General features: G+C 43.2%; 1 protein-coding gene across 1 annotated transcript in view; it reads left to right on the top strand.

The window, feature by feature from the left end:
* The first annotated feature begins 2,753 nt into the window (after positions 1–2,753).
* Positions 2,754–25,129, top strand: part of wdfy1 (WD repeat and FYVE domain containing 1) — a 44,411-nt gene continuing 22,035 nt past the window's right edge. The window contains exons 1-7 of the mRNA XM_033031130.1: positions 2,754–2,988; positions 9,840–9,907; positions 12,153–12,226; positions 13,903–13,957; positions 18,889–19,039; positions 20,126–20,238; positions 23,763–23,889. Of these exons, the coding sequence (XP_032887021.1) occupies positions 2,852–2,988; positions 9,840–9,907; positions 12,153–12,226; positions 13,903–13,957; positions 18,889–19,039; positions 20,126–20,238; positions 23,763–23,889 (725 nt within the window). The 5' untranslated portion in view covers positions 2,754–2,851. The remainder of the gene's footprint in view (positions 2,989–9,839; positions 9,908–12,152; positions 12,227–13,902; positions 13,958–18,888; positions 19,040–20,125; positions 20,239–23,762; positions 23,890–25,129) is intronic.

Raw genomic sequence — 25,129 nt, 5'->3', positions numbered from 1 at the left:
CATTTCCTGTTACCAAATACCAAAGTTCATCTAATGTCAACAGGAGATATGTCTGAAAAAGGTGTTATCAGCCAACAGTGTACAGACGTATTGTGTCGTTGGCAGAACATCACCAACGCATAATTTGCCTTGAAACGTGTTACAATGTGAGACAAAACTGCAATTCTGTCTGCCTAACGGCTTATCATATACGTCAAAACGGACTCAGGGCCCTTGCACAACAGTTAGGCAATTTGGAGAAAATAATAAATCAGCAAACAGGTGCAACAACTAGAAGATTAAATTCCTATGCAGTAAATGGATCTTCAAAAACATTTAAATAGTTTAGATCCAGAAGGCACAGTGGCACAGCGGTAGATTTGCTGCCTTACGGCACCAGTGACCCGGGTTCGATCCTGACTACGGGTGCTGTCTGTACAGAATTTGCACATTCTCCCTGTGACCGTGTGAGTTTCCTCTGGCTGCTCCGGTTTCCTCCCACATCTCAAAGACATGCAGGTTGATAGGATAATTGGATTCTGTAAATTGTCCCTGGTGTGTAGGATAGATCTAACACTAAATCCTTCGTATAAACAAAGCATAATTTCTGAAAACCTTAATTAAAAAATAAGTGGGGATTTAATATTCAATTTCAACCATTGCCGTGGGGTTAAAAACAACGTGCTGGAGGAACTCAGCAAGCCTGGCAGCATCTGCAGAAGAAAATGGTCCGATGATGTTTCTGGTCAGGACCTTCATCAGACTCCTTTGATCAAGATTCCAGCATCTGTAGTTCCTTGTGTCTCATTGTCATGGGGTCAGCAGGTAGATTTTATAAATTAGCTACAAAAACAAGAAATTAACATTATAGCTGATGATGCAAAACTTCTAAGCTTGGTGGCACAAGAGACTGCAGGTGCTGGAATCTGGAGCACAAAACAAACACAGTGCTGGAAGAACTCAGTGGGTCAGGCAGCATCTGCGGGGAGGAGCAGGAAGTATTGTCATTTCAGGTTGAGACCCTCCACAATGAGCTACTGTGGACTCGGTGGGCTGAAGGGCCTCTTTCCATGCTGTATCTCTAAAACTAAAAGAGGACGGGCAAACATATAGTCAGCCTTTTTACATCCTTACATTCTATCAAACCAATTGCATTGCCCGCCAACCCCATACAATGGAGTTATAGTGCAGCTGGTGGAGCTGCAGTCTCACCAGCATGGGTTCGATCCTGATCTCGGATGCTCTCTGTGCAGAGTTTCCACGTTCCCCCTGTGGCCGCATGAGTTTCTTCGGGTGCTCCGGTTTCCTCCCACATCCTAAAGACATGTGGGTTTTAGGTTAATTGACCTCTGTAAAAAATTACCCCTAAAGTGTAGAAGGTTGATGAAAAAGTGAGATGACATCGAGCGAGTGTGAATGTGTGATCTATGGTTGTCATGGACTTGGTGGGCCGAAGGGCCACTTTCCATTTTGTGTCTCTTGAGAAAATGGGGGAATTGGATAGACGTTTAGAGGGATATAGGCCAAACGTGGGAACATGGGACTAGTGTAGATGGGTCATCCAGATTGGCAGAGACAAGTTGGGTTGAAGGGCCTGTTTCCATGTTGTATGATTCTAACTGCTGATGCTGGAGTCTTGGGCAAGGGTTGCGACTCGAAATGTCGCCTATTCATTCTCCTCCACATATGCTGCCTGACCCCTCCCTCCTCTCAGCACTGTGGGTGTTTTCATAAGTTATAGTGGCAGAATTAGGCTATTCAACCCATCAAGTCTACTCCGTCATTCAATCATGGCTGACCTATCTCTCCCTCTCAACCCCATTCTCCTGCCTTCTCCCCATAACCCCTGACACTCGTACTAATCAAGAATCTATCTATCTATCTATCTATCTATCTATCTATCTATCTATCTATCTATCTATCTATCTATCTATCTATCTATCTATCTATCTTTGCCTTCAAAATACCCATTGATTGGCCTCCACAGGCGATGAATTCCACAGATTCACCACCCTCTGACTAATGGGCCCGTCCCACTTAAGCGATTTTTTAGGCGACTACAGGCAACTAGGCTGTCGCCACATGGTCGCCGGGGTGTCGCCTGTATGGTCGTGAGTCGTCTCCTCAGTCGCCCAAAGAATCGTAGCGCTTTTCTGGTCGCCGCTGGATTTTGAAATGTTCAAAACTTTTCGGCGACAGTGGGCTTGACGCCTATGAGCGTAGCTTGACTTCTCCTCACGTAGGTTCTGTCGTAGGTTGTCGCCAGGATGACGTAGGTTGTTGCCGGTGCCGACTTTGGTGAATTCCATTGGCGACTACCTACGCCAGCCTACGTCAACCGGCGACTGAATTGTCTGAAGTTGTCTTCAGTTGTCACCGACAGGGTCGTACCTTGTCGTAGCCTGTCGTGGGTGGACGTAGGTGTGGACGTAGGTGAGCGTCCTAATGGGTCGCAGGTTGTCGGCAGCTTGACGTCGACTAGGTGGTAGGTTGTCGTAGGCATTGTCGCAGGGTGGTCCAGTCGCAGGTTTTTCTGCAACCTGCTACAACTACGGCAGTCGCCGAAAAAATCGCCTAAGTGGGACAGACCCATAAGGAAATTCCTCCTCATCTCCTTCGTGAAGCAACGTCCTTTTATTCTGAGATTGTGTGGCCTCTGGTCCTAGACTCTCCCACTAGTGGAAACGCCCTCTCCACGTCCACTCTATCCAAGCCATTCACTGTCCGCTCAAGAACTCTCCGCCTTGCATTGCATTGCATTTTGTTGCCGGAAGCGCCCGCCTTGTCGCAGTTCCCACTATTGCAGTGAATACGGTAAAGACTAAATAGAAAACGGAGCCCGTCAGCTGATTGCTGTCTAAAAGACGGAAAGATGGCGGCAGAAATACATTCCAGGGCGCAAAGCAGCCGCCCGGTGCTGTTGAACAAAATTGAAGGGCACCTGGACACGGTGAACGCCGCGATCCTGCTGCCGAAGGAGGACGGGGTGATCACAGTGGGCGAGGACAGGTGAGGCAGAGGGAGGCTCCCTGCAGCCTCCACATCTGAATGCAGATGTGTGCGCTTGCGAGGAAAACAACAACCTCGGTTCCCTTTTTTACAGGAAATTCAAAACCAACCAAAAAATAAATAAAAAGGAGGGTGGGAATACATGTTAGCGCTGGCAAGGCGGGCAGGAGGATTGTGTGTGTGTGTGTCTGTGTGCGGGCTTGTACATTTCACATTGTACATTTCACCGGGCGGGTTATTTGTGAAACTGACCGGTCCCCCGGGGAGTTCGGCCGCCGCCAGCTTTGTTTACATCTTGTCCAGCCTCTGCTGAAACGGGCCACTCTTCAACCACTCAAACCTCCATCCTTCTACGTCCGAGTGTTAAAAGAGTTTCCCCAATCCTCAGTTGTCTGTGTTGTGTGTTTCTCGCTTTCTTTTTGCGTTCTTTTGCAAGGAACCCCAAATTTCAATCGTGAAAGACATCACCATCCTCCTAGGCTTTGGTTCTCTCAGTTTCAACTTTTTTTTTAATTCCACGGCCTGCAAGGACGTTTCACCAGCATTGAACACGTACATTAGAGCCGCCCGACTTGCATAGGGGAGTGAGCCAACTCTGTTCAAAGACTCACAAAGAAAGCATTGTCTTATCACGCTGCCTGACCCACTAAATTACTCCAGTACTTGGTGTCTATTTTTATAAACCAGCATCTTGCTCCCCTTCTCATCCTCCTCGCTACATGTTAGAAATAATGTCACCTCGAGTTAAGTGGCACATTTCTCGGCAAATGCTTTGAGCAGGGAAAAATAACAATTCTTATATTTTTTTGTAATCGGTATGATGTGGAAAAGTGAAGTAATTCATGATTTTAAACACATGCTTTCCTTTGAGCATGTACTTTGAGTAGAAGCTTTTTAAAAATGATAAAGTTAATATTGCATTAAAATTGATTCTGGCAAATGGAATGAGATTTTACATAACCGATTTTTTCCCTTCTGCAATATTAAAGGTAACAAATATGTAGGTTCCACCCTCATTGGCGGTTCCACAGACGACTGGGGAGGCCAAGTCAATGGATATTTTTAAGGCAGAGAGATCAAAAGTTTCTTGATCAATAAGTGGCGGACTGGGTCTAAAAATATTGGTTGCCAGGAGACAAAGGGGGCCCACCCACAACTATAATGCTATCATTTAACAGGGGCCCACTTGCCATCACTTGCTATCACTTCATCAGGGGCCCACTTGCCATCGGGCAAGCTGACACCCTGGCCAGTCCGCCACTGGTGACCGTGGTTATGGGGGCAAAGACATGAGAATGGGGTTGAGAGGGAAAAATAGAGATTGGCCATAATTGAATGACAGAGTAGACTTGATGGGCAGAATGGCCTAATTCTGCTCCTAGAACTTATAAACATTGAAAACATTTTTGACAGATTGAAAGCTAGTTGCTACCCAAAAAAGCAGAATAAAGCTTTTTGCTAGTACGTTGTACAGCTAAAATGGTAGACAATAGGTGCAGGAGGAGGCCATTCGGCCCGTCGAGCCAGCACCGCCATTCAATGTGATCATGGCTGATCATCCCCAATCAGTACCCCGTTCCTGCCTTCTCCCCATATCCCCTGACTCCACTATCTTTAAGAGCCCTATCTAGCTCTCTCTTGAAAGTATCCAGAGAACCGGCCTCCACCGCCCTCTGATGAATTGCATTTAATTTTTTTTTAATGGCTGATAGTGCATGTTGAATGAATTATCACCCTTCGCAAAGAATGAGCCTAGTTACTATAAAGATCCTATGCATGTAAATAGATTTATTTATTTAAATCATATTCTATGTCGCTCTTCCAGGGAGATACTAACTGCATTTCGTTGTCTCTGTACTGTACACTGACAATGACAATTAAAGTTGAATCTGAATCTGAATAAAGGCATTTGGCATGTCTCTGCATTTTGAGTTGTAAAGTTATAGCACCTCCTTGTTATTTTCTCAAGAAACGAACAGTGATTTATTTCAACCAGATAGAGGTTTTTAAAATGATGAGAGGGATAGACAGAGTTGACGTGGAAAAGCTTTTCCCACTGAGAGTAGGGAAGATTCAAACAAGGGGACATGACTTGAGAATTAAGGGACTGAAGTTTAGGGGTAACATGAGGGGGAACTTCTTTACTCAGAGAGTGGTAGCTGTGTGGAATGAGCTTCCAGTGAAGGTGGTGGAGGCAGGTTCGTTTTTATTATTTAAAAATAAATTGGATAGTTATATGGATGGGAAAGGAATGGAGGGTTATGGTCTGAGCGCAGGTATATGGGACTAGGGGAGATTATGTGTTCGGCACGGACTAGAAGGGTCGAGATGGCCTGTTTCTGTGCTGTAATTGTTATATGGTTATATGGTATGTCTTGATTTTGAATATTAGACTAATTTCATGTTATTAACAAAGAATTTCTAACTTACAAACAACTATCACCATTTTGAATCTAAAATATTCTAAACTTTCCGTCTGAGTTCTTTAGTTTAGTTTAGAGATACAGTACAGAAACAGGCCCTTTGGCCCACTGAGTCCATGCTGACCAGTGATCCCCATACTCCAGCACTATCCTACACTCTAGGGACAATTTACAATCCTTACCAAATCCTACATACTTTATGTCTTTGGAGTGTGGGAGGAAACCAGAGCACCCAGAGAAAGCCCACGCTGTCACAGGGAGAATGTCTGTACAGACATCTTGATTATTGCTTATTAAATTATTATACCCAAGTAATAAATATTGATTTTCATGTTTTTTGGGAAGGCGACATGCTTGTATTAATTTGGCTAGAAATATTAAGGTTAAATATTTTTCATTTAAAAAATATATATATTCTAACCTAAGGAATTGTAGATGCTGTTTACAACAAAAGAGCTCAAAGTGCTGGGTAAACTCAGAGGGTCTGGCAGCATCTCTGGAGAACATGGATAGGTGATGTTTTGGGTCGGGACCCTGTTTCAGACTGATTGTGGTGATGGGGAGAATGTTGGAAGAGAGGAGGGGCAGGATGAAACGTGGCCAGTGATAAGTGAAGGCAGGTGAGAGGGTATACCAGTCACATCTTCCCATCTCCACCCGTTTCTGCCTTCCACAGAGACTGCTCCCTCTTCAACTCTTTGGTTCACTCAATCGTTCCCACCCAAACCACCCCACTCCCCAGGTACTTTACCCTGCAACCGGAGGAGATGTAACACCTGTCCCTATACTTTCCCCCTCACAGCCATCCAGGGACCCCACAGATCCTTCCAGGTGGGACAGAGGTCCCCATGCACTTCCTCTAACCTCGTCTACTGCATTCAGTGCTCACTCCTGTACATCGGCGAGACCAAGCGTAGACTCGGCGACTATTACACTTGTGCTTGGCCAAGGCTTGTTGCATATCTTGGTTGCTAACCATTTTAACTCCCCTTCCCATTCCCACACTGACTTTTCTGTCCTGGGTCTCCTCCATTGCCAGAATGAGGCCATACTCAAACTTGACGAACAACACCTCGTATTCCGTGCGGGTAGTTTACAAACTAATGATATGAACATTGAATTCTCCAATTTTAGGTAACTAACCTACAAACAACTCACTTTCTTCTCTCCTCCGCCTTTCTTCCCTCCCCAACTTTCTCTGCCCTGTGCCCGACAGGACTCAATCCCATTCCTCCCTTTCTGTCACCCCTCCCAACTATATTCCATCCTCTGGCTTCACAATTCGTACCTCTTCTATCCTTATCTCGCACCCTTTGTCTTTTCAATTCTAGCCTTTGAATGAATGAATGAAGAAAGGGCCTGTCCCACGAGCATGCGACTCCATGCGGCAAGTGCGACCTAACGTGGTCGCACGAGCCGTACGGCCTCGCGGGGCCGGTCGCTCTTCGATCGCTGGAGCCGTATGGAATTGTGCGGAGCTGGTCCCGACATCGCGCGGGGCTCCGAAAAACTGACCGTGTTTAAAAATTCCGCGCGGCACCGCCTCAACGGCGTTAGCCCGTCAGACTCCGCTCGAACTTCACGTCACTCACTCGACCTCCGTGCGTACGGCGTTGAGGCGGCTGCGGGCTTTAGGTCGCGCTTGCCGCATGGCGTCGCATGCTCATGGGGCAGGCCCTTAAGTTTATTGGCCAAGTATTCACATACAAGGAATTTGCCTTGGTGCTCCGCCCACAACAGTTAGGAATGACACATAAAGGAATGACATAAAACCATCCAACCATCTTCCTATCCACCCCCCCCCCCCCCCCCCCCCCCCCCCCCCCCCCCCCCCTTGCCTTGCTCCACCGATCACTTCTTGGGCCTTGTCCTGCCTTTCCTATCTTCCAGCTTTGTTTCCCCCATCTCACCACATTCAGTCTGCTGAAGAGGCTCGACCCATGTTCTCCAGAGATGCTGCCTGACCCGCTGAGTTACTCCAACACTGCATTGTTTTTTTTTTTTAAATCATTGCTCTCTCAACTGTGTTATGGTTTGACAGTTACTGGTATACATAACCTATAATGATTTTCAGTGCTACAATCTAAGCTTATTAAATACTAAAAACGTATTGAAATTGCCTTCAATTGATTTTCTGTAAACTCCAATAATATAAGCAGGTTGTGTTTAGATTAGAATATTTTTGCTATTCTTCTCATGGTTGTCACATGGCCATGTCGGCCATATTGTGATGATTTAATTAAACCGCAGATTTACAGAAGTAAATTTACAGAAGTTAAGAATAAGGGGGAGGTCATTTAGGACTGAGATGAGGAAAACCTTTTTCACCCAGAGAGTTGTGAATCTGTGGAATTCTCTGCCACAGAAGGCAGTGGAGGCCAATGCACTGGATGTTTTCAAGATTACAGCTCTTATGGCTAAAGGAATCAAGGGATATGGGGGGAAAAAGCAAGAACGGGGTACTGATTTTGGATGATCAGCCATGATCACATTTAATAGCTCGAAGGGCCAAATGGCCTACTCCTGCACCTATTTTCTATGTTTCTATATTACTTTATACCATTATTTTTTTTCTCTTAACCATCAAATTTGTCCTGGACAAAAATATCTCAGTAACTATTAACCACAAGAGGAGGTGCAGTCTCAGTGTGGTGAGTTTATGAAACCTTCATTCAAATCATCATCTTTCTGACTAAATGTGTTTTCATTTCCTTATATTCACTCCACTCACAGAAGACTGTTGTGAGATTTATTTTATATAGCACAAATTTATTCAGTTTCATTATGATTTCAACGATGTGTATCAACTATTTGGACGAGTTATGAAACATTTTCTTCTATTCACTATGGTCACAGGAGTCTTGTGAAATTTTTGTAGTGTTTGAATTTTTTTTAGCATAAATATATTCAGTGAAATTAATGATTTCAATGATTTGGATGAGAATGTACAAACTAGAATTAGTAAGTTTGCAGGTGACACTGAAGTGAGCAGTATCGTAGATAGGCAAAATGTTTCTGAAAAATTACAGCAGGATCTTGATCAACTGGGCATGTGGGCTGAGGAATGGCTAATGGAGTTCATTGCAGATAGTTCAAGTTCAAGTGAGTTTATTGTCATGTGTCCCTGTATAGGACAATGAAATTCATGCTTTACTTCAGCACACAGTACATAGTAGGCATTTACTACAAAACAGATAAGTGTGTCCATATACCATAATATAAATATATACACACATGGGTAAATAAACTGATAAAGTGCAAATAACAGATAATGGGTTATTAATAATCAGTTTTGTCCGAGCCAGATTTAATAGCCTGATGGCTGTGGGGAAGTAGCTATTCCTGAACCTGGTTGTTGCAGTCTTCAGGCTCCTGTACCTTCTACCTGAAGGTAGCAGGGAGATGAGTGTGTGGCCAGGATGGTGTGGGTCTTTGATGATACTGCCAGCCTTTTTGAGGCAGCGACTGTGATAAATCCCATCGATGGAAGGAAGATCAGAGCCGATGATGGACTGGGCAGTGTTTACTACTTTTTGTAGTCTTTTCCTCTCTAGGGCGCTCAAATTGCCGAACCAAGCCACGATGCAACCGGTCAGGTGTTACATTTTGGCGCCAAACTGGCGGCTCTGTATACCAGCTCAGTGTACCGCTATATACAATTATACTGTGTCATAAGGAGTAGGAGTAGAATTAGGCTATTTGGCCCATCAAGTCTACTCCGCCATTCAATCAAGACTGATCTATCGTATACTCAAATGCTGGAGTAACTCAGAGGGACAGGCAGCATGTCTCGAGAGAAGGAATGGGTGACGTGCCGGGTCGAGACCCATTCCTGCTCTCCAGAGATGCTGCCTGTCCCGCTGAGTTACTCCAGCATTTTGTGTCTTCCCTCGATTTAAACCAGCATCTGCAGTTCTTTCCTACACATGGCTGATCTATCTCTCCATCTCAACCCCATTTTCTTGCCTTCTCCCCATAACCTCTGACACCTGTACTAATCAAGAATCTATCCATCTCTGCCTTAAAGATATCCACAGACTTGACCTCCACTACCCCTGTGGCAAAGAATTCCACAGATTCACCACCCTCTGACTGAAGAAATTTCTCCTCATCTCCAAACATCCTCTAGTATCCGAGATGCTTATCTAATATGTATCTGATTGATCAGTCTGATGAATGATCCCGATCTGAAACGTCACCTATCCATGTTACCCAGAGATGGTGCCTGACCCTCTGAGTTACTCCGGCACTGTATCTTTATTTGTAAACCAGCATCTGCAGTTCCTTGTTTCTGCAGCATCATTAGATGTGATTTCTCTGCCTTCTATTATGAGGAAACGATATAAACTAGCATTTCATACCAATGGGAATATTTGCAAGAATTTTTTTACGTACATGTTTATAAGTATTTTAACTTTCATTCTGCAGGACAATCCGTGTGTGGTTGAAACGAGACAGTGGTCAGTACTGGCCAAGCATCTATCACACAGTATCAGGTGAGCAAAATGCCTGAATGCGTTTTGAAAGTGGCTTTGATACAGTGTTCACAGATGTGATGCATTTTCAGAATTTGCTTTGCGACAAAGAAAAGTGATGTCAAATATTTTTCTGTTTCAACCCTCAATATATTCCTTCAGTAATCGTATATAGAACAAGCCAGCATCAGCCATGGACTAATTTTTCTTTTTGGGACATGGGTCACCATGAAGGTCGGGACCCTTCTTCAAACTCTTGGTCTTCGTTGAGTTGGTATTCGTTACAATATTTGTACAATATTTACTTTGGACGCTAGAGGCACTGCATGGAAACAGGCCCTTTGGCCAACTGTGTCCAAGCTGACCAGCGATCACCCTAGTGCACTAGCACTATGCTACACACTCGAGACAATTTACAGAAGCCAATTAACCTACAAACCTGTACGTCTTTGGAATGTGGGAGGAAACCCGAGCACCTGGAGAAAACCCACGCAGTCAGGGCCAAAATGTACAAACTCCATACAGACAGCACCCGTTGGCAGGGTTGAACCCAGATCTCTGGAGCTGTAAGGCAGCAACTCTACCACTGTGCCACCCCATTTGCAATGGGTTGTGTTAGGATAAATATCCAGTGAACTGAACAGAATTTTACGAAGATAGACACAAAATGTTGGAGTGACTCAATGGGACAGGCAGCATCTCTGGAGAGAAGGAATGGGTGATGTTTCAGGTCGAGACCCTTCTGTATGCAGAGCGATACAATATGATCAGCTATAGAAAATGGACAGTTCTGACATGGTAAATTGGCTCACAGACTGGACACTGGGATGGAAGCCCTGTGTAACCCAAAGACTGCCCCTATTCTAGACTTGCGGCGTAACAAAGTATTAAGGGAGTGCTGCAGTATCACAGTTTGCACCTTCCCAACTGGATGTGAAGGTTATTTACTAATTTTGTGACAAATACCGAAGGTACCTTGGTCCTATTTGTAACAAACATAAAGTTATGTGGGAACATGTGTGGATTGTTGAATTTGCTTAAGCAACTGGCACAGAAGTAACTTCTGTACTGTGAAGAGTTTGGGACATGACAGATACAACTCAAAAAACACTTTGTTCTTTTATATGAACAGTTATTGCTTTGTTTGCAGTAGTCTTTGATTTAAGGAATATTAAATAGAACTAGAGTTGTTGTTAATCCTTCAGGCACTCTCGTTGCAAAGTCCCCCTTGCATTTCCAATTCAGAATGAGATAGTCATTGTAGTGGCTGTTTCTCAACAATAAAGAAACTATTAATCAAAAGATTTATCTTTCGAGAAGCTCTGAAAGTCTCATGGAAAGTTTCACATGGGTAATACGACATTCTCCTAAACCCATGTTGTCTCTTAAGTGGCTAGAGGGAGTAATCTCTTGAACGATATAAAAATCTGCTGCTACAGTCATTTTATATGATGGTAGAAGGGTTGACAGGATTAGTACTGGGATCTTGAACTAATCATAGCGATACAAAATGAACGTCTGAATCGCTACTTGCGAAATGGTTCTTAAAAAAAAATAGAAAGAATACTTCCATTTTTAAAATGTTTTGGCATAAGACTTACACAGATTCTTTAAGGTATTTTTTTATGCTTGTAGTATCATCACATGTGGACATTATTTGCTTCTAGCTGTTCAAATAATTTTAAAAAACGAAACATTTTTCCAATTAGAATCTCTTCAAGTGAATCATTTTATATTGTACTCTGATTCTGATTTCACAGAGTGTAATGTGGGGGGGGAAATGTAGTGTTGTTAACCATTCATGTGCTACTGTTTATCTTTGTGGATGGAGCAGAGAAAGGAATAGCTGAAAGGTGCGGTGTGCTGCGTAATTTACTATGTTATTGAAGTAGCATTAAAGGGGAGAAAAAGATCAAATTAAAACTGGCATGAACCTCACAGTGCAGGAAGGAACTGCAGATGCTGGTTTACACTGCAGATAGACACAAAATGCTGGAGTAATTCAGCTGGACAGGCAGCATCTCTGGAGAGAACAAATGGGTGACGTTCAGACTGAAAGTCAGGGGAGAGGGAGACACAGAGATATGGAAGGATAACGTGTGAAAAAAGGGAGATCAAAGGGGATGGAGATCGATGAGCATGTAGAATAGATCATTGTTAGCTTCATAATTGTAGAAGTTTGTGAATCTCCTTGGCATTTTCTTTCCAAGATTAATATTTCATGATGCAATCAGATGGTGTTAACAATACTTTTTTATTTTCATAGCGCCCTGCACTGCCGTTTCCTACAATCCTGATAATAAACGGATTTTTATAGGTCAAGACAATGGAGCAATTGTGGTATGTTTGCCTGCCTGCAGTATATTGTACTTTTGTTATGCTCGTACAGATTAATATTACAATTTTATATCGATATACTGTAAATGACCCGATTGTAATCATGTACTCTCACCGCTGACTGAATAACACGCAACAAAAAAGCTTCTCACTGTAGCTCGGTACACATGACAATCAACTAATAAAATTTAAACTAAACTAAAATAAATCCATCTTGGATCCACGATCATCATTGATGTAAGGACTGTTAACTTGCATTCCTTAGATCTTTGCAAAGTCCGATGTACACTCGTTCAAATTTTGATTCACATAAGTATTTATATTTTTCTCCTTTAAAATTCTGCCCCTCCCCACTCACTCCACAATTCCTATTTCCTGCTGAGATGGTGATTAACTATATTGGAGGAAGTTATAAATGCTCCACTGTTTGTCTCACAGAATGATCTGGAGTTATTTTCTGCTGAAAGAGGAACAATGTATGTCCGCTACAAGTTCTCGTTATTATCCCCAACGTCCAAGAATTCCTCTGGGCAATGGGAAAAGCAACAATTGCCACCAGTTCTCTGGGTCTCAAGGACTTTTCCTGCGGCACCTGGTATTATTACAATGAAAACACAAAGTACGTGCACAAACTACCTAGGACTTCCAGTTTGTACAGTGACTTCATGGAGATACACAGCACAGAAAGATCATCACAGTGGCACAACTGGTAGTGCTGATGCCTCGCTTTCTCCAAAGCCTCCACATCCTTTCTGTAATAGGGTGCATAATAGTTCAAATGCAGCCTAACCACAACCGGTGTTGGCATTTCCTGATTAAGTTTTCAGCTCCAATGGTTGCAGATGGAGAATTGTGTTTAGTTTAGAGACACAGTATAGAAACAGGCCCTTCGGCCCTCTGAGTCCAGCGATCCCTGCACACTAACACTGTCCAACACACACAAGGGACAATTTACAATTTTTACCAAAACCAATTAACCTACAAACCTGTACGTCTTTGGAGTGTGGGAGGAAATCATAGCTCCCGGAGAAAACCCATGTACAAACTCCGTACAGACAGCACCTCTAGTCAGGGTTGAACCTGGGTCTCTGGCGCTGTAATAAGGCAGCAAGTCTACCGCTGTGCTGACGTTCAAGAGCTCTGATTTTAAATTCCAGGTTGAGCTCAATTGTGATGTTTTGCATGTTGGGCCTGTGGCTCCTCCCTTCCACTGTAAATGGAGCCCATAAATGCACTCTGGGTTTTGGGCTAACATCGTATCAACTGTTATACAGTAAATATCCTTGAGAATAATTTCCCTGCTTCACACTCATTTAGTTTAGTTTATAGATATAACGTGGAAACTGGCCCTTCGTCCCACCGAGTCTGCGTCAACCAGTGATCCCCACAAATTAACACTATGCTACACACGCACGCGCACAAACACGCACACGCACACACACGCACGCGCACACACACACGCACAACAATTTACACTTATACCAAGCCAATTAACCTACAAACCTGTACGTCTTTGGAGTGGGAGGAATGCAAAGATATCTGAGAAAACCCACGGGGTCACTGGGAGAACGTACAAATTCTGTACAGAAAGCACCCGTAATCTTGTGAGGAAAATGTGCATGTGTGTATGAACTAGCTATAGAATAAGTGTTGATTAAAAATATTTGCATTTATTTTAGGAATTCCTCATGGCTGAAGATTTCAATAAAATGACTTATGTAAAGACTTACCCAGGTATGTTGTCGTATTTATTTTAATTGTGTTTATTTGCTGTGTGTTTGATGCTGCCAGCTATTTTCCTGCTATTTTGTTTTGAGTTGAGAGTTGATTGGTAACTCTACTTGTCTGTTACTGGTTTTTGACTATAGTTTAGTTTAGTTTAAAGATACAGTGTAGACACAGGCCCTTCGGCCCACCGAGTCCGCGCCGACCAGCGATCACTCCGTGTACTAGCACTATCCTACACACTGGGGACACTTTACATTGATGCCAAGCCAATTCACCTACAAACCAGCACGTCTTTGGAGCGTGGGAGGATAACGGAGCACTCGCAGAAAACCCACGCGGTCACGGGGAGAAAGTACTCACTCCATATAGACAACACTCGGGGTCGGGATCGGGAGTTAGCTTAGGAGTTAGTGTAGGAAAATCTTAACGCCCTTTGGTACTGAAGTGAACCTTGCATTTGCCCTCGTGTTAGTTGATAGACTTGCTACTCGACCTGTTATTTGTGGAGACTAAAGTCCTAAAAGTATTCTTGAATAGTGGTACGATCACAGCTGTGAAAAGACAAGATTGCAAGAAACAATGAACAATTTTGACTTGGCCTGGGTTTGTCTAATCAAAGAGAAGTTCTTTGTAGGGAATTCTGGAATTTGCTGTGGTCTCTCTGTGTATATATATTTTTTAAGTCTGTACTTATGTTTTTGTTGAAGTTGTCTCCTTTTATCTATCTTTTAGTTCATTTATCTCTTCCTACCATGTTACCAAGAAAAAACATACACACCAGGAACAGCCTATGTGACATCAAAGTTGTCCCCTTTCACCTGTCACTTGCCAGACTTTGCCCACCCCCACCTCTCTCATCCAGCGTTCTCCCCCTAATCTAACAGCCAGAAGCAGTCTTAGAATAAAGGGGAGGTCATTTAAGACTGAGGTGAGAAAAAACTTTTTCACCCAGAGAGTTGTGAATTCCCTGCCACAGAGGGCAGTGGAGGCCAAATCACTGGATGGATTTAAGAGAGAGTTAGATAGAGCTCTAGGGGCTAGTGGAGTCAAGGGATATGGGGAGAAGGCAGGCACGGGTTATTGATAGGGGACGATCAGCCATGATCGCAATGAATGGTGGTGCTGGCTCGAAGGGCCGAATGCACTATGAGAAGGGACCCAACATGAAACGTGGTCTGTCCATTCCCTCCATGGATGCAGCCTGACCAGCAGAGGTCCTCCAGCACTTTGTGTTTTGCTCAAGATTCCAGCATCTGCAGTTCCTTATGCCACCAAAATTGTTACAACTTCCTTAGAACATTATTGTATTTTGTCTTCTATCATTGTCTTTTTTCAAAAAATCATTTATCACCTCATTTAGTCCATATCTGTAATAAATCGAGTGTCTTGATAGTTAGGAGGGCTGTCATTTAACACGAGGGTAAGCAAACACACTTTTCTTTGGTCAAATGTATTAAAACAAACTAAGGTGATATTTTCTGATAGTGACCAGCTTCCCACTCTTGTTGCGCACACGTGCACTATCTGTATTTCACTTGAGAGTGTGAACTCTCCAGTGAGAACATCTTACTTGAGGCCATCCCACATCGGATGGTATAGTGAGGGGAGGCATGTTGGTGCAGCGGTAGAGTTGCTGCCTTACAGCACCAGAGACCCGTGTTCGATCCTGACTACGGGTGCTTGTATGTACGGAATTTGTTCGCTCCCTGTGACCGCGTGGGTTTTCTCCGTGCTCCAGTTTCCTCCCACACTCCAATGACATACAGGTTTGTAGGTTAATTGGCTTGGTATAATTGTAAATTGTCCCTGCTGTGTGTGTAGGATAGCGTTAGTGTGCGGGGATCACTATTCGGCACGGCCTCGGTGGGCCAAAGGGCCTGTTTCCACGCTGTATGTCTAAACTAAACTAACACTAAACTACGATGGCAAAGTCCTGCTATCATTTTGCCATCTCGGGGAGGAAGAGATGAGTAGAGTGCAGAAGATACCCTGTCTGCAAAACTGCTGTAAGTCGGCCAAGCCTTGCCTTGGGTTTAGCCAGCTGTCAAACTAGTCAGAAATGCTGAAAATCCTACTGACGTTGAAAATGCACCTGATAAAGTTGATGACAACTGTTAATAACTTTTGCAGCTAAAATACTTACCAATCGTTTTAATTAATTTATTTTATTTTGTTGTTTAACAGTGTGAATAAAAATATAATTGGCATGCTTGCTTTAAAAAAAAATATTCATGTGCTATGAATAATCTGAGAAGGTTATTGGCTGCAACCTTCCCTCCATTGATGAACTGTACTCTGCAAGGGCCAGGAAGCGAGCGGGCAAGATCATCTCTGACCCCTCTCACCCTGGCCACAAACTCTTTGAATCACTTCCCTCTGGAAGGCGACTCCGGACTGTCAAAGCTGCCACATCCAGACATAAAAACAGCTTTTTTCCACGAGTAGTAGCTCTACTCAATAACCAAAAATCTGTAGCCTCCCATTTGCTCTGGTATTTTATTTAATTCACATGTTTAATCAATAATGTTTTATTATTAATGTTTGATGTTTTATGTGTCATTCCTAACTGTCACTGGATGTTGTTGTCACTTGCGGGCAGAGCACCAAGGCAAATTCCTTGTATGTGAATACTTGGCCAATAAACTTATTCATTCATTCTTGGTTTAAAAGAGAAAGAGGAAGCTTAAAGCGTAATCTTAAATGAAAGACAAATGGTGGTAACTCAACTGTTTGGGTGGTAACTGTCAAGAGAGAAACAGAATTAATGTTCAAGTTGAAATGAACATTTTTATTGCAAGCTCAGAGGCAGGGAAAGGGTTTTGTGGGTGAAGACAGATCATGAAGAACATTGTCAAAATGGCAGCCCAGGCGAGCTTTGTATCAAACCACTTGCTGTATGTTTATGGCTGGGATAATTAGATTACAGCACTTTGTCGTAATTAACCTACATTCAGATTCATGCTTCTGCCTGGTTCATTCTTTATAAATGAGCATTGGCTTAAAGCTTGGTAACATTGTGGTGTTCCGTTGTACTTCTGTAACTTGAGTACATCTTTCTATGGATGCAGCATGTTTTGATTTTATTCATTCCCAAATATAGTTGCTCAAAAAGAACTATTTACCCAGCTAAGTGGACCATGGTTCTAGCCCTTTTACCTGCATGCTTTTTTTGTTGTAGAAACTAAGAACTGCAGATGCTGGTTAATACACAAAAGAACACAAATTAGTGGAGTAACTCAGTTGGTCGGGTGACATCTCTGGAGAATAGGTGACGTTTTGAGTCGATATGGCCTGAAGACGGCTGATGACCCGAAACATCACCAATCCATGATCTCCTGAGATGCTGCCTGATCTGCTGAGTTACTCCAGCACTGTGTGTCCTTTTGGGGTTTTTTCTTTGTTGTTGCTTTGCTTTTCTGCTGTTGATTCTTGACCTTTTTTTATTTTGTTATTATTTGGTTACACAAGTTGGAAAGTCTTGTTGCTAATGAACCGTGCCTCGGTGAGACTGTACCTGGGATATTGAATATGGCTTTGGTCTCTTTGTTCAGGAACTTGCCTCTTAAGGGAGTGCTCCAAAGATTCATCTAGATGTTCTCGGAGATAATGAGCTGCTGAATGAAGAGATAAAACTGAGACTATATTGTTTAGGATTTAGGAGAATGAGAGTCAATTTCATTGAAAATTCTTAAGGAGCCCAACAGGCTAGAAGCAGGGAGAATGTTAGTTTCATTTGACTTAAGGTACGCTTTGAGATTAAGGGATAGACTGTTGATGACTGGGATGAGGAGAAGTTTTTGTTTTACTCAAAGACAAACCATAGGAATTTCTCCCCCCAGAGTCTTACAGAACTTCAGTCATTGTCTTTAGTCACAACAGAGGTTGATAGGTTTCTGGGTGTTGGGGACATGGGGTGGGGGAAAGGTCATAAGTGATAGGAGCAGAATTAGGCCATTCGGCCCATCAAGTCTACCCCGCAATTCAATCATGGCTGATCTATCTCTCTTAACCCTATCCACAACCTTCTTTGGCAAAGAATTCCACAGATTTACCAAAGAAGAAGGGATATGGTGCTTGGAATTGATACTGGGGTAACAAAGCAATCCTGATTGAATGTCTGAGAAGGGCAGCATGGTGGTGGAGCAGTAGAGTAGCTGCCTTATAGCACCAGATATCCGGGTTCAATCCTGACTATGGGTGCTGTCTGTGTGGAGTTTGTACGTTCTCCCTGTGGCCTGCAAGGGTTTTCTCCAGATTCTTTGGTGCCCTCCCACACTCCAAAGATGTACAGGCATGTAGGCTAAATGGCTTGGGTAAAAATTGTTAATTGTCCCTTGTGTATTGGATGGTATTAGTATGCGTGGATTACTGGTCGGCTCGGACTCGGTGGGCCGAAGGGCCTGTTTCCATGCTGTATCTTTAAACTAAACTATACTAAAAGGTTCAACAACTGGACACTGTGCTTCCATCTTCCTACAAGACTTGTCCACGATGTATCTGGCTTAGTTTGTCACATAATGAAGCATGATTTTTTTAAATTGCAGACTAATAAATAGTATATCCATTGTATACGTAATCTATTTGTTATGCATAATACTTTCTATAAGATAGAACAACTGACCCATCATGCCTTCATTTCCACAGCTAGCACAAGCTATTCATTTACTTTAAACTTTAGAGATAAAGCGTGGAAACGGGTCCTTCGGCCCACCAAGTCCGCTCCGACCAGCGATCACGTGTACACTAGCACTATCCTACACACTCGGGGCAATGTACAATTTTACAGAATTCCAGTTAACCTACAGACCTGTACGTCTTTGGAGTGTGGGAAGAATGAGGAACTGCAGATGCTGGTTCATAAAATTGGACACAAAGTGCTGGAGTAAATTAAACTATTCTAACTGTTAATATAACCTTTTTTTCTTCTCTCCTTACAGCACACCAACATCGTGTTTCGGCGATCATGTTTTCTCCAGAGAATGAATGGGTTATAAGCACAGGACATGACAAATACCTCAGCTGGATGTGTACCAAAAGTGGATGTTTGCAGGGCCGACACTGCTTTAGTGCATGGGCTTCATGCCTACAGTATCCTTGCTCTGGTCTGACAAATAAATTAATCGGTACCAAGTTTGCCCCTTAGATTCCTATTAAATCTTGCCTCTCACCAGAAACCTACATCCTCTCGTTCTTGATTCCCTTAAAAGTCTGTCCATTCTCCTTATCAATCCAACTCATTATTATATACACCTTCACGATCGCCCCTCAGCCTCCTGAACACCAAGGAATAAATGCCAGGCCTGCCCAACCACACACCCTATAGCTCTGGCCCTCTAGTCCTGGCAACATCCTCGTAAATCTTCTCTGCACTCTTTGCAGCTTCATGACATACTTGCTATTCAAGGCGAGAGTTAAGAAATTAACAGCAAACTTTGTTTCTGAAAGGAATTTGTTTTTATTTCATCCTTTATAATAATGACTGTCCAGGAGTTAGCTGCTCATTGCACCATTAATACAAAAGAGAGATCGCCTACTTTGGTGCGTCAAAATTCTTTTGGTTGACTTACAAAATTCTTAAGGGGTTGGAGAGGCTAGATGCAGGAAGATTATTCCCGATGTTGGGGAAGTCCAGAAATAGGGGTCCCAGTTTAAGGATAAGAGGGAAGTCTTTTAGGACCAAGATGAGAAAATCATTTTTTACACAGAGAGTGGTGAATCTCTGGAACTCTCCGCCACAGAAGGTAGTTGAGGCCAGTTCATTGGCTATATTTAAGAGGGAGTTAGATGTGGCCCTTGTGGCTAAAGGGATCAGGGGGTATGGAGAGAAGGCAGGGATGGGATACTGAGTTGGATGATCAGCCATGATCATATCGAATGGCGGTGCAGGCTCGGAGGGCCGAATGGCCTAATCCTGCACCTATTTTCTATGTTCCTATGTCATTGCTGTAAACGTCATTGGTACTTTGCTTGTAAAAATACTTGAATGTAAATTCACCTTTTGACATTGGTACAAAGTGCAGGATAGTAAAATTAGCATTCATTTACATACTGGGAAATATTAATTGCTCACTGAAAATCATTCCACTGCCGTGTGGTGAGTGAGCCTATTTGGAGAAGGACTACGCTGTTTATTTTCATCGCCTGTTATCTGTTTTTAACCAACAATTTATTAAGATATGACGGAGAAACAAGCCATGCATTTGTGGGTGATAGCTCCGGGCAGATCACATTACTGAAGCTTGAACAGAATACTTGCAGTGTCATTTCAACATTAAAAGGACATGAAGGTAAAGTGTGTGTGTGTGTGTGTGTGTGTGTGTATGTGTGTGTTGATCGCAGTTGCCAGGTTTCGAGTGTTTCATACCTCTCTCCATCGCACCAGAGTTGATCTATCTAATCAGATGACAAGAATGTGCTCTCTCTATCTCTTGAAAGCATGCAGCACCAGGTTCAGGAACAGCTTCAACCCCAATATTGCCAGACTAATGAACAGTCCTTCCATTAGGGTGTAGTCCCGATCTTCCAACCTACCTTACTGCAAACCTTGCACTTTTTAAAATCTGAACTTTCTCTGTTACTACCTGTAATGGCCCTGTCTCACGGTGCGAGTCCACCCACTAGTGATCCCGAGTTTAAAACAAATCAAACTCGTGGTAATCACGTAGAATTAACGTAGTGGGAAGGTCGGAACTCGTAACGCTAACGGCAGGTACTCTGGGAACTTGTTAACTCGTGAAAATCATTCAACATGATGAAAGATTTCCACGAGTCAAATTTACTCTTGAAGTAAAAATTTGAGGAAGGACATTCTTGCTATTGAGGGAGTGCAGCGTAGGTTCACAAGGTTAATTCCTGGGATGGCGGGACTGTCATATGTTGATAGAATGGAGCTGGGCTTGTGTACTCTGGAATTTGGAAGAATGAGAGGGGGTCTTATTGAAACATATAAGATTATTAAGGGTTTGGACACGCTAGAGGCAGGAAACATGTTCTCGATATTGTAGGAGTCCAGAACCAGGGGCCACAGTGTAAGAATAAGGGGTAAGCCATTTAGAACAGAGATGAGGAAATACTTTTTCACACAGGGAGTTGCGAGTTTGTGGAATTCTCTGCCTCAGAGGGAGGTGGAGGCCGGTTCTCTGGATGCTTTCAAGAGAGAGTTAGATAGAGCTCTTAAAGATAGCGGTCAAGGGATACGGGGTACTGATTGTGGATGATCAGCCATGATCACATTGAATGGCGGTGCTGGCTCGAAGGGCCAAGTCGCCTACTCCTGCAGCTATTGTCTATTGTGTATGGGGTGATTGCTGGTCGCACGAGCTGGATGGGTCGAATGTCCTGTTTCCACGCTGCATCTCTAAATTTAAAAACAATTGATTAAATTCTAAAAAAAATCAGTTTGCATTGTGGAGTATCCATTTAGTCATGCAATCACCTCAACACTCTTCTCAACCATGTTCCTCCTGACCAGCGTCATGCATGGACACACAGCACAGCACAGGAGCAAGGTGTTTGGCCCAACTCATCCGCCCAAGTGTTATATGCTCCATGTTAACTTCCTTCCATCCTGAACCTAACCCTATCAACAAAGGCCTCTTTTCCTTTGTCTGTATTTTTACATTTACTCTCTTCAGGATCACTAAGGATGAACCAGACCAACTCCCTTGATTCAAATATAAGATCATTAGAACGCTTGATTTATTTCGATAGAACGGCAATATGTAACTGGAGCTTTTCAAGAGTCTTCTCGTTCCCTTCCACAAATCGCAGAGCAGAGCAAAATGTCTTGGTGAAAATTGCCACCAGCTGAATACCGGCTGATCTCTCTCTCTCTTCACACTGAGCTCCATCGGTGCCGTGGTCCCCACCCACCCCCTCCCGTCTGCCTATGTGGGAAAGTAAGGAGAAACTTTAATGCAGTGAAATAGGACCCGGACTGTGGTTAAAAATCTAAGGGAAGAAGAAAGATCAGTTAAAGAGGGAGAGAGGGGAACTCTAGAAGCTAATGGAGAGAAGCAAAAACCAAAGCACCCATTTTGAAAACAAGACAAGGAGAACAATTATATAGAATTATGAGAGGTATAGTTAAGGTAGACAGAACCTTTTTCCAAGGATGGATTATGTCAAGGACTAGACGACATCGCTTTAAGGCGAGAGGGGGAAAGTTTGAAGGCATTTTTTTATTTTTTACACACAGTGGTTGATGGGTGCCTTGAACTCGCTGCCAGGGCTGGTGGGTAGCATTTATGTGACTTTTACATTGGCCCATGGATAAGCAAGGAGTGGAAAGATAGGGATCACATGTGGGCAGAGGAGATTAGTTTAAGTTGGCATCATGTTCAGCATGGATATTGTGGGCTGAAGGGCCTGTGCTGTTCTATTTTCTACAATGGAATCACACATTCCATCTAGCTCAGCCAATTATTATTACTCTGAGTCACTGCTCCCGTTCTTGACTCCTTGTGTAATCTTTACGCTTTTGGTTTCTGTTCAGTTTTTATCAACACGTCAAAAAAACTTACCGTAGTTTGTCAAATGTTGTTTTTATGTGCCTTGGTATCTGTGGGATGAGGGAGAATCTTTATTACTCATCCACTCCACTAGATGGTGCAGTAGTTAATGATGCTAACAAAAGAGAGGAGCCTTCATCAACTTCAGCCTATCGAGTGCACTCTGCCATTTGATCATGGCTGATCAATTTTCCCCCTCAACCCCATTCTCCTGTTACCTCCCCATAACCTTTGACACCCTTACTAATCAAGATCCTATCAATCGCCGTTTAAAAAAAATACCCAGTGAATTGCAGCAATTAATTCCACAGGTTCACCACCCTCTGGCTCGAGATCTTGACCTCCCTAACTTCTCCCAGCTCAACAGCATTGAGTTCTGAGCACCGACAATTCTCATATCTATGATTTTTATCGCAATACCTTTAGCTGTGCTTTCAGCTGAGCAGGCTTTAAGGTTTCTATCTTATTATCTCTCTCCCCTTTAAAACCCCACCTGGGAACCAAACCTCTCGCCATCTGGCTTAATATCAACAGGGCACTATGACAAATTCCTTGTCTTTTGAGAGACAACTTTTTGTACAGAAAAGTGAAAATGAAATTTGCAATACTAAGCAGCACTATGTGGACTATAGTACATATCAGATGAAATGCATCTTTGCTTTGCCTGATTGCATTTTATTACTTAAACTTTTTATGAATACACCTGTGCTGCCCATAATTGCTTCTAATTTCAGACATGACTAAGTGAAAATTGCGATTAAGATGTGTGTGTGTGTGTGTGTGTGTGTGTGTGTGTGTGTGTGTGTGTGTGTGTGTGTGTGTGTGTGTGTGTGTGTGTGTGTGTGTGTGTGTGTGTGTGTGTGTGTGTCTCTCTCTCTGTCATAGCGGGCTGGGGGTCCTGTTGCAACTCCCCTCCTCCCCCCATTTCCCCCACTAACCCAGTGAGCTGGTGCCATGAAGTGTGTTTCAGGTTGCGGGTGTGGTGAGAGCGAGCAGCGAGAAGGCGGCGTGAGTACCTGACACACCGTGTGTGGCGCCAGGAGCTCTGCGGCTACCAGGCCGGTGAATTCCTGCTAGTTTAACCCCGCCCAAAACGGAGTGTTTCTTCCCTCCCTCCCTCCCTTGGGTTAAATTTTACTTCCCTCACTCTTATAGCGGACAATGGGCAACAACGGACACCATCCACCTCTAAATGGTCTGTTATTGCGAGGGTTTACTGTGGTATTGAAGTAAAATGATTTTCTGTGTCAAGGAAATTTGGATTTGCAGGTTCATTGGTCCTTTGCTCTTTATTTTAACAGGTGGCATCGCGGCCCTTTGGTGGGATCCTCTCCAGCGACTGCTGTTTTCTGGAGCATCTGACAACAGTATTATTATGTGGGACATTGGTGGGAGAAAAGGCAGGACTTTACTTCTTCAGGGTCATCAGTAAGTGATGAACTGTTATTTATTTAGATATTCTTGTTATGTTAGAAACATAGAAAAATGGAAAATAGGTGCAGGTGGAGGCCATTCGGCCCTTCGAGCCAGCACTGCCATTCATTGTGATCATGGCTGATCGTCCCCAATCAATAACCCGTGCCTGCCTTCTCCCCATATCCCTTGTTTCCACTAACCCCTGGAGCTCTATCTAACTCTCTTTAATCCATCCAGTGATTTGGCCTCCACTGTGGCAGGGAATTCCACAATTTCACAACTCTCTGGGTGAAAAGGTTTTTTCTCACCTCAGTCTTAAATGGCCTTCCCTTTATTCTAAGACTGTGGCCCCTGGTTCTGGACTCGCCCAACATTGGGAAATTTTTTCCTGCATCTAGCTTGTCCAATCCTTTTATAATGTTGCTGAAAAGTGTGAGATGCCGGTTGCTAATTAAATATTCATAAGACAATTTCAATCTGAAGTCAATATTATCTTCAGTTGCCTTTTGCTGATTTCATTTTTTTTTTAACTTAATGCAGGCTTCAATCTGTTTTAAGATCTTTCATATGAAAGTTTGGAGAAACTATTTTGGTAATGAAATGCGTACAATGGAAGCAGTGATATATATATATATATTACCGAAAAGGCCTGTTTCCACGCTGCATCTCTAAAGTCTATAGTAATCTCCAACAACACGCCTTGTAACTTGTTTCCTACGAACATGGTGGAAATGAAGTTGATCAGTGATTTCAGAATAAAATCAGATAGGCACTTGAAGTAAATAAACAGGCTGGGCTGCAGCATTAGAGTGGGAATGTGGGTGACCTGGTTGCTGTATGGAGAGTAGGCACAGGCACGATGGGCCAAATAGCCTCTATCGTAATAACTCTGATTATATATTGCACTATTTTGGTATGTGTGTGTTATTCCTCATTTATTCCCTTCGCAGTTGGAATAGTCAGAATGGAGCTGGTGCTGCCCATCTGACAGGGAAACTAAAAGGATCAGCCCCTGAAAATCTGCTCTTACCCACTAACTCTTTACAGATTGATTGCAAACCCAGGAGGATGGGCGTTATTGAAATTGTAAAGATGGGTGCCGGATTCATTTTCACACCATTGAATCTAAATTGGGGGATGCATGATTTTTAAGGTAGTTAAATGCATTGGTAGAAACCTATTCAAGAAAGAGAAATGATTTTTGCTAAGTGCTGACTTGGGCTTGTAATTGTTCTCTAGTTGTACGGGGTCT

The sequence above is a fragment of the Amblyraja radiata genome, chromosome 13 (genome assembly GCF_010909765.2).
Source record: "Amblyraja radiata isolate CabotCenter1 chromosome 13, sAmbRad1.1.pri, whole genome shotgun sequence".
NCBI lineage: Eukaryota > Metazoa > Chordata > Chondrichthyes > Rajiformes > Rajidae > Amblyraja > Amblyraja radiata.
The sequence above is the reverse complement of the archived record's forward strand: the minus strand, read 5'-3'. Positions and strand labels throughout refer to the sequence as shown.